General features: G+C 33.4%; 1 protein-coding gene across 4 annotated transcripts in view; it reads left to right on the plus strand.

The window, feature by feature from the left end:
• Positions 1-13340, plus strand: part of LOC150099088 (uncharacterized) — a 330865-nt gene that overhangs the window by 184134 nt on the left and 133391 nt on the right. For 2 of the 4 annotated variants that reach the window (XM_090404946.1, XM_090404945.1), the window contains exon 5: positions 8865-9054. The exons of the other annotated variants lie outside the window; for them this stretch is intronic. In XM_090404946.1, coding sequence (XP_090261072.1) covers positions 8865-9054 — 190 coding nt within the window. The remainder of the gene's footprint in view (positions 1-8864; positions 9055-13340) is intronic. 4 annotated transcript variants of the gene reach the window in all.

A 13340-nucleotide genomic window follows, 5' to 3' on the forward strand; every position in this document is an offset into this window, starting at 1 on the left:
TGTCAATACTATACTGTGTCAACCAGTGTTTATCAAAAACCTACCTTTATTTGTAGATGTATTCATCAAAAGTCGTCATTACACCTCTCAAAAAATAGGTGTTAGTCAAGTTAATAGAGCACATAATGTTTGCTCCTCTCCCTTAAGCTTACAATAAGAACTTCTCGCTGTCAAAGCTTTAGAGGAATTAAATGGTTACAACAATCAGCAGATAATTGACTTCTATGTTTCAGTTTCTTATATTTCTGGTATTTCTGAACCTATTGGTAGAATTTTGAAGAAGTATCACATTATTCCCACATGTTTTCTTATCAACAAAATTTCTCATTTGTTACCATCTGCAAAAAAAAAAAAAAAAAAAAAAGACAAACTGTCAACTCTGTCATTAGCTGGTGTTTACCAGATTCCTTGTGAATGCGGGTTGACCTACTTTGGGCAGACAGGCCATTCTGTGAAGAAAAAAAAAAAAGAAATAATGAACATCAATATTACTCTGATCACATGAAACTTAAAAAGTCTGATCTGCCACAGCATAGTATTGACGCTAAACTCAGTATCAAATGGGATGAAGCTCATCTTCTCCATAGAAGCAGTTTTAAGTATGAATGCCTTTTCAAAGAAAGTTTCTAAGCCCTTTTACATCAGCCTAACAAATTATTTATGTATTAATTTTTAGCTTGCAGCAATAATTTTTATTTGATAAACTGATTATTGTATATACCTTGTATTCCTGTTCTTTGATTTGCTTGTTTCTACACCCTGATTTACTGTTATTTTCAGTACAAAATATCTCTATTTTCATTAAATTTAATTACTGTGGTTATTGTGTAATTTCTTGTTTATAGTTATGCCACAGGCACCTTTTAAGATCAATCTTATAGTTATTTAGAAATATCTCGTGTTGTAGTCTGTACGGTTTCAGTAACTTGCTACTGAGACCATTATATTTTATGCATAATAAACGACTTAAGCAATTCTTCTTGCATATTAATGACTACGAAAGTCCCCCCTTCCCCCACACCAGTAATTATACAATTGAAGGTTAGAGTTACCTCATAAAAATAAAATTCATATTTTATTTTGTATTAGAAAGATTTCTCTCTCCTTCTGTCTTGCCATTGACAACAACAAAAAGAAATAATAATTATTAAGTCTTTATGGTCTCAGTAACTAACTACTTATGCAACATATTGTTTTTTAAATTCGTCTTTATTCCACATCTCTTTCCTGGTGCCAATGGCACCATTCTTGACCAGGGAAATTAAATTATTTAACCATATTTTATTATTCAAAAAAGTATCTCATTTAATACAATTTTTGCCAGCTTTTAAGAATTTTTTTTATTATTTTATTGCATTAGTTACAGATATGTTATGGAAGTATGGGAGGGATTAATATTACATAATGTATTTCATATCATAACTGTTCATTTTACTCAAGTAATAATGTTTTGGAAATGGGTCAACAGCTCCAAGCTCTGTGGGTACCAAGCATTTCTGAATTCTTAAAAAAAATAAAATAAATAATGGAACAACGAATAGATCATAATTTAAAACTTGGTTAACTCTTGAAGACTTAAGATATATGTGATTAGTGTGTGGCATCTATTTCATGAAAATAATCTGCTTGAACAATATTCATTTAGACAACAACAACAAAAAAAAAAAAAAAAAAAAAACTGCCCACTAAGGGTAATTTGATAAAATAAAGAATACATAAAGTTGATTCTGGCATAGCTTTTACAGGATTATATTTTATGTATAATAAACGACTTAAGCTATTCTTTATGCTTATTAATGGCTACAAAAGTTCCCTACCCCTCACCAGTGATTATACAGTTGAAGGTTAGAGTTATCTCATAAAAATAAAATTCATGTTTTATTTTGTATTAGAAAGATATCTCTCTCCTTATGTCTTGCCATTAACAACAACAAAAAAAAATAATTATTATTATAAAATAACTAGAAATATAAAAATAGATTGTGTACATTTAGTTTAATATGTATGAAACTGTTAGGCAAATTATGTAATTTAGGTTGTTCTACATTCATCCATCTATCTTAACGTAGCATGCAAACATTTCTTGCATTCAGTAACATGACGTCACTTGCTTTGAGATTAAGGGTGAAGATTTAGATCTCGTAATAGATACAGTTGATAACTTGAATGTTGTTATTCATGTGATTTGAACACTATCATACACTTCATATCCAAGTATGGGTTGGCTTCTACACATCTATTGTGTGGTATACTTTTGAACATCTGGATGATTAATCATCCTAATAGCTCTCTGCTGTACTGAGTCAGGGATTTTTATTCCTAAAAATTCCTTACTAAAAACCTCTTTTATTTCAAAATCCCCAACTGTGAGAACAATATTCATTTATTAGAAAGATTTCACACAAGACACTGTTTCTGAACAATTAGTGAATAATAGTTGTTCAAAAGCAGTGTCTGGTGTGAAAGAGAATATGTAATTTTTCAAATGATGAGGAGACAGTCCTTATGGAATGTATGTGCCAAGAAAGATTGAAAATCAAAGTTAGCTCAAGAAGAGAAATTACATGTTATCTAGAGATTTTGGTATATTGTCAAAAATAAAGCTAGAAGGGTTATTTGATTTGTAAGAAATAAAACAATGTTATTACTACTACATGCAACTCCAAGGAGTCCGTAGACTCATCGAGGGAGGCCCTTTGACATTGCTATCACTGAATTTAATAACGTTAGCAAGAATCCAGTGAAGAACAGTTTGGAGATCAGAATTTAGAGTAATAGAAAATTGGCATTCCTGAAATTTTATTTATTTGTATGGTGCAGAGTTTGTCAAATGTGAAAAAAAAAAGTGCCACATACTGTATTAGCAAAATTTTGGTTAGGATTTGTATTCAAATGAAGACCCTTCTTAATAATACTGAAGGAAAAATGATAGTATGTGTACTAGTGTCCGTACTAGGTACTGTCATACAATGACGGTACCTTATAACAAAATTTAAGAGTAGAGATCCATCCACAATCATGTATAATGTGTAGCTGGAAAGAAAAACTGGTAATCCAGTTGCAAAAGTGAGAAAGACTGTAACTTAGGAACCTACTTAGGTAAGTCTGTATATATATATATATATATATATCAAACAGCTTGAGTTTTTCCAAATTTTCATTGGCATTTGATCAAAGTGGATGATATATGAAATTCAGAAGGATGAAGGAATATTGGAAAGGGTCTAGAAATTATTGATTAAAGAAGTTTTTAGTCTCTGAAATGTTGCGTATGAAGGAAGATGAGGAAATGTGCTTTCCAGAGTCTGGTGAATAGGATTGGATTACCTTGATGGACCTGTGGTTTCAGTCAGGATTTCTTCATGACTGCAGGCCGTAAAGAGTCCAGCTGTTCCTGTCTTGGGCCCTTCTTCTCTATTTTCTTCCACTTTCTTAATCATTGGGTCTTCCCACCTTAAGGCTGGTTTTCCAGGTTTCCTTTTGGTATCTCTCGGATACCAGTTTGTAACTCTGACTGTCCATCTGTTGTCTCTCATTCTGGCACGATCTCCTGCCCATCTTCTTTTGCTGTTGTAGATTGTTTTTATTATATCTGTGAGTCCAGACTTCTTCCTGATTTCTGTGTGTCTTACATTGTCTATTTTGTTTATGTTGCATATTCTTCTTTCTATTGCACGTTGAGTTGTTATTAAGTTTTGTTCTTCTTTTAAAGTTGTGTTCCATGTTTCACTGCCATAAGTTAATGCTGGTAAGATGTGACTATTGAAAGGATGGGCTCTTATGTCTGTATCTATGTTTTGGTTGGTAATTGTTGATTTTATTTTGTTGAAGGCTATCCAAGCAGTTTTTTTTCTCCTTGCTATTTCATTTGATATATCATTATTCATTTTTATGGACTGGCCGAGGTAGATGTATTCTTCAACTTTTTCGATGGTGTGAGATTCTAGAGTGATTGTATGATCTTTACAGTATTTATTTTTCATCCATCTTGTTTTGTCAGGGTGTATTTCCAATCCAATTTTTTGGCAGTTTTGGCTTATGTTATTCAGCATTGATTCTTAGAGTTTGGGTGACTGAGATATTAATATCACATCATCGCCGAATAATAGGATATTTAATATTTCGCCATCAATGTTTATTCCATCTTTCATGTCAATATTTCAGATGATGCTGTCCAGAGTAGATGTGACAAGATTAGGTGATAAGACATCACCCTGACGTACCCCCTCTACTTAAGTTAATTTTAATCGGGTGATTGAAAAGGGTGATATTTGTTGTGCTTTCTTTGTAGATACCTTTTATGAGTTGGATGTATGCTTTTTTCTATGCCTTGTTCTATTAAAGCTTGGGATACTGCGTTATGCTCAACAGTGTCAAATGCCTTTTTTAAAATCTATAAAAAGAAGACAAAGTGCGATCTGGTATTCTCTGCATCTTTCTGTTAGCCGAGTAATAGTTTGAATGTGATCTATTGTTGAAAAGCCTTTTTTGAAACCAGCCTGTTCTTTGCAGCTATTTTCATTGATGGAGGTTTGTATTCGGTTTAGAATGATTCTGGCGAATATTTTATGTGTGTGCGCTAATAGGCAGATAGGTCTGTAGTTACTGATGTGTTCTTTATTACCTTTTTTATGCATAATTATGGTCTTTGATGTTTTCCATTCAGTAGGTACTTTCCTTGTTTGTATATATATCGGGTAAACCTTTCTGCTAGAGCTTTAAAGAGTATTTGTCCACCCTTTTTTAATTCATCAGATTTTATACCGTCAATTCCTTCCTGGTGATCGGTCCATTTTCATATGGTGGATAGCCATTTTTATTTCTTCAGGTAGGACAGATGGTATTTCCAGATTTTCAAAATTTTCGTCTGGTACTGGAACTGTGATTACTTGTTTAGATGAGTAAAGGTTCTCATAAAACAATTTTACTATTTTTTCCATTTCACCTCTGTTTGTGTGTCTGTTTCCTTGAATGTCTAAGGCTGACGGTAGTTGCTTTAGATTTTTTTTTTTTTTTCTACTTTTTTAGGCTGCTGCAGAGCCTAGCTGCTTCTGCCAATTTTGTTGTTCTATATATGTTATAGTCGTCTTTGATATTTTGCCTTAGTTATTTACAAATAATTTTATATTCTAAATGATCTTTTCCTGTATCTTTCGGTATTCTTCTTTTCTTCAATAGTTCTATTGTTCTTGTTGATAGGCGTTCCCTGATCTTAGGAGGAAGTTCATACGAGTTTCTTTCTTTGCAGTTCATTAATTTATTGTTAAAGTTTGTTAAATCTTCGTCAATGTCATTTTTTAATTTCCATTTGGTTTCTTCCACCTTTTTACTAAATTCTTCTGGTTTTATCTGTTTTGAGCATTTTTTTATGGATGGACTGTACTCGTATGCATTCTTCATTTTTTTTATGTATTTTGAGAGTAGCTCTTATTGGATGGTGGTCTGAATGAATGTCGCATAAGTTTTCCCAATGACTTAGACATTTTTTATTATTCTTTTGCAATCTGTTAGGATGAAATCAATTTCATTTCTTGTCTCTCCATTTGGAGATTGCCAAATCCATCTTTTTACAGTTCTCTTTTTAAAGAAACTATTCATAATGTACAGCCTTTCTGCTTCTACAAATTCTGCCAGGAGTTCACCTCGTTCATTTCTTTCCCTTTTCCCCCAAGGCCCAATGTATTTTTCTTCAATAAATCCTGTACCAATCTTTGCGTTGAAATCTCCAAACTATTGTGTATGTTGTTTTTTTCAGTAATGTTTCTCGTAGGTGTTCATAGAAATTTTTCTATTTCTTCTTTGTCAGCTGTTGAGGTGGGTGCATAGGCTACTATTATTTTTATTGTTATGGATTGTACAAGAAATAATATTTTTAGTTATCTTTTCGTTTACGATGAAGCCAACTCTTCCAGTCCTTGTAGTGTTATCTGAAGCTCCCAGGAAAATTTGGTTGCCATTGTTCCGTTTTGCTGTTAATTCAGAGCTTCTTCGGGTTTCACAGATAGCGAGGACATCAAACTTTACAAATTTTGCAGTTCTTGAAGCAGGAAATCAATATGGGAGTCAGAAGACAGGATTAGGGGATTGTATATTTGAAACATTAGGGTGATTATCAAATTAATGTGCAAGAACTTTTTCATGGAGGGGTATGGGTGGGAACGAGGACATCCCTGCTGCCTCCCACATGAGTTTTTTGATTCCATACCTCGAATGATGATGATGATAATATAACATAGCACAAACCATTGGAACAGTCTGAGAAATTTCTTTAGGACAAGAGATTTTACTACTCTCTTGCTGATGAAAAATTAAAGGGGTCATTAATGTTATAGTTTTGGAAGGTTGGAGGACATTTACCAAGGTCATTACATTCAAATGATTGGAGATAAAATATTATTATTATTATTATTACTCAGGCCTCCATGGAGTCAAGAGACTCATTGTGGGAGGTCCTTCTTAGGAAACACAAAGTCTATCATACCACTTCTTGCTCTCACTACTAACAGATTAAGAGCTCTTTCTGGATTCAGTGGGTGGTGGTGTATGGCCGTTCTTAGTTGGTGGAGCGATTTGTTTTAGTTAATTCTAATAACGAACAAGACTCTAGCCTACTAGAGGTAAAATAAGAAGCCAGAATATTGGATTTGTCTGTTTATCAGAACAAATCCAAAGAACAGGTCTATGACACATAGACCTGTTGAAGAGAGTTGGAAGGGATTGAACAAAAGTTACAACCAATGTTTCTATGCCAATGAAAATTGTTGGTTATTCTTTGTGGCTGTTTAGATCAGAAAACTGCAAACAGTAATCCAACCAGGAGATGAAATATAGAACTCATCAAGATAATCCCACTTGACATTTTTATAATGCCAGATAACACACAAAGGATAGTGACTGTATGATTATTGATCCACAGAAATCAACAGTAAGTTATCTGGATTGGTTGCTTAAAATGACATACAATATCTGCAGCATACTTGAGTGTCATTGTTAATGAAGAGCGTTTGGAGAGTGGTTAGGATTATCTGGTTTTATGGTAGGCTTATGAACAGTTTGTTGGATCACTGGTTATAACAAATGAATCAGTATCTGTGCCTGTTGCAATTAAAAGGAAATTCATTTGGAATTGTGAAATAAAATCTGCATCGAAGATGACTGAGCTATTATGTTAATTTGACAAGAGAAAAATCAACATTCAGAAAGATTGATGATATTGGGAGGAGCAGTATAGACAACAAATGAATTTGGTAGAATGAGACAGTTTTTTAGCCAAAGATCAAAAAGAGAGGATTCTAAGAGAGCCATTCTTTGAGATGGGATATTAAAGAGACCATGTGTACAAAACCCATCCTTATAGACTAAAAGAATCAATAACTGTGGAAATGAGTACAAGCCAGATGAGTAACAACAGCTGATTAGGAAGGCCTGGTTTGGAAGACTCGATGTGAAAATGAGTGCCATTGAAATTGACTGTATCTTCTTGTATATTTGTGAAGTGGTAGATTATTAGGAGTTTACCTTTTATGCATGTTTTTTGTTAGTTAAAATGGAAGGAGCATATGGAATATATGTATTAGAAGATTCTTGACTATATCATATACATGAAAAATTTCATCTAATTGCACTACAAATTGTGACCCCAGCAGTATCCTCCACATACCACTGCACAGCCTTCCTCTAAGCAGACACATGGTAATATAATATATAACAGCTGGTATGTGGAATAGCTGTTTTGCTGCTGTACCCTTAAAAAGAAGAAATGTTGGTGATGATATCCATTGTAACCCTGAAATCATAATTGTATGTTAGAAAAAAATTCGGAGGATAAAACAGGACTTTTCCCTTGAATCTAAACATGTTTTGTGGGCACCTTCAAACTTCCATTAAGCATAGCAGTATTGTATCAGGTAATGGAATGCATCTGTATTGTTCCCAAATGACTTGAATCCACCTACTAGTTCACTTTGACTGCCACTGAGATCTGGCCTTTCCTTTTAAACAAGGGACTAACAAACCTCATCCCTTTCTCAGCTACTAAATAGCCTACAAATGGGAAGTCTGATGTAACTTAAGTTTCACAGATACTCAGATTGTAGTGGTATGAGCATCAGGCTCCAATAGCATTTTAGACTTCTAACATTTAGCATAGTCAGACTGCAAATTGTGTAGTTTGTCTCTGCTATCAAGAAAGTTTACAACCCTCACTGTCAATTCAAAATTCTGTGATGGCTGTTGACATTCTAAAATTGATTCTTTTACGTTTTTTAAAAAGAATATTCCATGGTTTATTGCAGCTTTTAACTACAAATATCATTTGTTAATTAGTATTAATTAGAGCGAAATTTAGCTTAAACTCTTTATCTTAGATGATGCACTTTTAATGTTAGTATGGAAATTATGAAGGTGTAACTCGGATCTTGAATCCTCATTAATCAATAATCTGTTATTTTAGCAATTTTTGTTTTTGTTTGTAATTATTTTTTTATTATGAGACATATTAAAGCTTTTCTCTCCCCCCCCATCTTTTGTTCCTTAAATCTAAATTGTGAATATCTTTATTTTATGATTAGGTGGCATGTTAATGCCAAAAGCAGTAAAGACAACTAATATTAATTAAATGTAAATATTTACTTTGCATTAATATAGTTGTCTGTATTTCTCTGAATGTATTAAGACTACATGGATATATTAAAATATATTCTTATAAGCTATCAGAATGCCGAAACAAAAATACCTTTGTGGCTTTCACGTTGTGGAACTCGTTTTTGGTTTTATATATACATTCATGAACAGACACTCACACATACTTACACATACGAACAGAAGAAATCAGAGATGTTCAGAAAGTGCACCCCTTTTTCCAGTGGCACACAAATGTGTAAGAATGGCAGGAAGACAGAGAAGATGTAAATACCATTACCGAGTGTTGAGGAAACGCAGAGAAACAGTATATGGATGTGAGATCTGCTCAGTTCATTTGTGCAAAGAAGGATGTTTTACACAATTCCATAAAAAAGGAGGATGTTTTATACAATTCCATATCAAAAATCCATAGTAAGTTGTTTTAGTATCATAAATTATAAATTTATATTTATAAAGATTAGCATACAGTATGCTCACAAATGACTTGAAAATTGTTTTATGCATATTTATGCAATTTTTGCACTACAAAATTTTTTTAAAAAAAAATTTGACTGTAAAATACCTGCATAAGTCAATATAAGAATGGATCAGATGAAATTTTTACAATATATCATGATGCAATAGCTGAGAAAACTACTCACCAGCTTATCTCTCTATCCAGACTACAGACTTTTTTCCCCACAATATGTGTTTAAAGTCAGCATTCCAGGGGCTTGATACTACCATAGTCTTCTTGTCTGCACTCTTTGCAAAAGCTGTTCATTGGCTTGAAAACCAGGTGATGAAAACCTACATGCTCAACATTCCAGATGTAGTATGGTTAAGGCCATGTAGTGAAGCAATTACCTTTATTACTATATGTTTGTGGCTTTCTCATTTCCATAAATCATTATTGTTCTGATAACATTCACATCGTGCCCTCCCTACATTTCAGCTCCTTGTTTACTAATTACTCCTCTTATATTTTGTACTCTTGACTTTCCTGAACCTTTCATTATCAATAAAGACCTGCATCTCTCTAATTCATTCTCTCTCTCTCAATATTTTTTGAACAGTTAAATTAAATGATAAATCCTTGTGGCATGCATAATTTATCTCTTTAGTAATACTGTATTGTGTCCACCTTCATGTAGTATCTTTGCATAGAGAGCTAGTTTTCCCATCTATCTCATTTTAAATCACTTGTCATTTTGCAGTTTGTCAAAGGATTTTGCTTAATTCAGATATGCCGCTTTGTGTCCATCTAGCACATCTTTCATGATGTTGTAATATGTACATCAATAATCCCAAGATGATCTGTACAGAAAATATTATTTATATCACCTTCACCATACCCAGCATAGATTTGAGCCTCAAAGGTTCTGTTAGCTCTGGAAAATTATCTTAAAATATACTGTGTTATGGTATCATCCCCACCACCACTTTAACATTGAATTTAACTTAACTTTCTTCATGCTCACTTATTACCACTTTGCTCAAGCTTTGTACACACTTGCTATTACTGCTATAAAATACTTCAGCTATTCTTCACAGTGGTTATTACCTGCTTACCTCCCATAATTATTCTTCCTCTCACTTGCTGCATTGAAAAAACCAGAACTTATAACTAAGCACTTCACGTGCTGTTTTATCTTGCATATCAAATATAGTAGATTCCACTTGATTAGGACACATCAGGACCGAACACTAGCACAGTTCAACAGCTGCCACAATTATGCAAATTTTTGTTGACTTATAAAGATACAAAACAGAAGACAAAATTATCATTTACTGGATAACAAAAATACAAACGTGAGTTCTGAAAGAAATGGCTCAGATCAGTGGAATATATTTATGCTAAAAACAGTTTGAATTTAAGGTATAACAGACAGACATGTACTTGTTGATTATGTGTGTATAATTTGTAAAATTAATGTTTGAGGAATTTGATTATATCCTGTTGTGTTCAGAATAACATGTCAGGGTATACTCAGTTTGATACTACAAATGAACATAATCAGCACACCTATCTAGTGCATATAAAAGATTGCCTTCTTGCATGAAATAGTTGCAGTCTAGCAATAAATTTTCTGGTATCTTGATCAGTTTCTCACCTTCACTCAAGTTTGTTAACTTTCCCACTTCCTTGGTCTTCTGATACCACTTGGTGTTTTACTGAAATTTGTTCAACAGTTGCATCCTAACAATATTAATTTTCTTTATAACATTGCATGTTTTTTTTGTGATTTCTTACAAACTCTGTGATTTTTGGTGCTGTAATTAAAAATTGGTTTTGTTTTTGCTATTGATATTTGATACCTCCAAGCAGGAATGATTAAAAACTACAATCAACAAAACAGTTCTGTACAGTCTTGCTCTTCATTTCTTGCCAACTATCAGCAACAAACTTGTAAAAGGTTAATTCTTGCACTGATATCTTAAATCTGACATCAACCTTGAATGTTGATGTCAGATTTTCTTTGGATGCTTCAAGGATTTATTTACTAGTTTTCCAGTGTGTCTTCAAATTTTTTGTAATTCCCATGTCCTTTGGCTACCATAAAGATGTGTTGGGAGGCAGAAATTCCAGAATTTTTTTTCAATCTAAATGAGGATGTGCTACACAGCTGTCAGAAAGCAGCAGGACTTTTAAGTTTTTGTTTCATGTCTCACCCCCAGTAAACATTTTATAAAAATTTCAGAAGTCATCCATCCATTCTTGTTAGCATACTTCAGAACTGGTATACTATCCATTCCAAGCCCCTTAACGCATCGAGATGTAGTGATTTTCTCAATACCAAACTGCTTCTCTCTTCCTAACATGTTTAAACAGCAATGCAGTTACTTAATCAATTGCTTTCATTCAGGGTTTTGTGTTTTCAAGTCAGAGAGTTATCCATCATTGGCACTGTTTCATCAGCACAATGTGGATGTCATCTGTGCACAATTTCTGAAGTAAGTTGAGCAGTTTTGTGGATTTCCATTGGTCAGCACTTGCTGTATCAGCACTATAATTCCTTCTCTAATAAACTATCCTTCTCACCATGTGCGTTCTCGAATTTAATATCATGCATAGATTTCCATTGAGATAGTCAGCAATTTGATGCTTAAAATTCTTATGACTCAGCCTTTTTAGCCAACTCCTCAGACTTTCAACCATGGACCATTGACACACTCATGCTGTTAAAACAGGAAACCATTGATTGAAGGTCTCTTCATCTTCTGTGTTTGTAGGATGTTCTCTGTTGTCCTTCACATAATGTCCATTTCTCTCTCAGTTCATCTTGCTTCAATAACTCAGATGTGTAGCTCTTAGATTTTGGCCCTCCAGTTATCTCTAACAGAAGGTGATGACTGGTGTTAGGCAGTTGGCTTTTGATTTGGTCAGTAAAGTAATCTTTTAGCTAGTATCAAATATCTCTGGCATCTTGGCAAGTTAATTTTACAAAATACGGTACAACAGAACATCTTACACTCTCTGAATACTGTGTGTGCTATTTGAAGCAGCAGTGGCTGACTCAGTAAAATGGCCACCATGCTGCATGCCACAAGCATGTAGTCCCAAATAAGTGAACTGAATTCTGGTTATTTTTATGAGTTTTTGTTTGTCCCAATTAATTGATGTGCCATCAGTCAGAATATACTGTATGTCAACTTTCTTGGCCTGGCGCACACTATATTCCTCATGCCCAATTACTGCTTTCTACTGTATGGCAATTTGTCGTTCAGCAGTAATGTAATATAAAATATGTAATATTCATCTGTACTCAGTTCACATGTAAATGGGTTATTTAAATCATTCACATATCAGATGGAAATGTTTCTGTTCATCGCAATAATAATATTTATTTCTATAATTTTACTTGTTTTTTATATAAAGCAAATTTACTGAAAGAATTCACTGTTTTTCAAATTTCAGAATTTTATGTCTCTTTGCCAAATCTAGTTAAGACATTAAAAAAAAAAAAAAATAGGTTACAAAGTAAAAAAATAAATAAATAATAGCATACAAATGAATGATATATGCACGTAAACACAAGAAAGATATTAAACAAATATTTCAGTCTGGAAATAGCAGACCATCCTCAGTGGTCTGCTTGAAGTAGAGACATGATTAGGGAAAAAAAAAAATTAATGAGTAATCTTGATTAGACTTTCCTAGATTTTTGATATAGATATACAGTCATTACGATTCAGGTTGGGACGACGGAGCATGGCCTCCACGCTTTCCTTGAACAAACATTCGAACCTATAACAGTATCTAGGTAAGAGGCGAGTCCTGGACCAAAAGATGCTGTGGTCAGTTTCAATCCCATGTTGAGCCAATCCAGACTTTTCAGGTTTGTTGTGAAGAATGGAGGATTGATGTTCTTGGATTGATTTTTCAAGAGAACGTCCAGTCTGTCCAAAATAGGAGAGATCACAGTTGCAAGGAATTTGATAAACTCCAGGAAGAGATAAAGTTGAGCAGCATTTGTCTTTAGGAGAAGGAAAATGAGAAGACAATTTGTTAATAGGTGAATATGTAGTTGTTAAATCATATTTCCTTAAAATTCTTGCGATAGGTTCTAAAATACTGCAGATATAAGGAATAGGCACTCGACGTATTGAAACTTTGTTTTGTGGAGGATTATAAAAATTCTCTTATAACCCTCTTCTGATAAGGCATTTTATAAAATGCCTCATCAGAAGAGCCAAAACTAATTGTTCTACTTTTG

Source organism: Typopeltis vanoorti, chromosome 15 (assembly GCF_054136105.1).
Source record: "Typopeltis vanoorti isolate ZY-2024b chromosome 15, IOZ_Tvanoo_1.0, whole genome shotgun sequence".
Taxonomy (NCBI): Eukaryota; Metazoa; Arthropoda; class Arachnida; order Uropygi; family Thelyphonidae; genus Typopeltis; species Typopeltis vanoorti.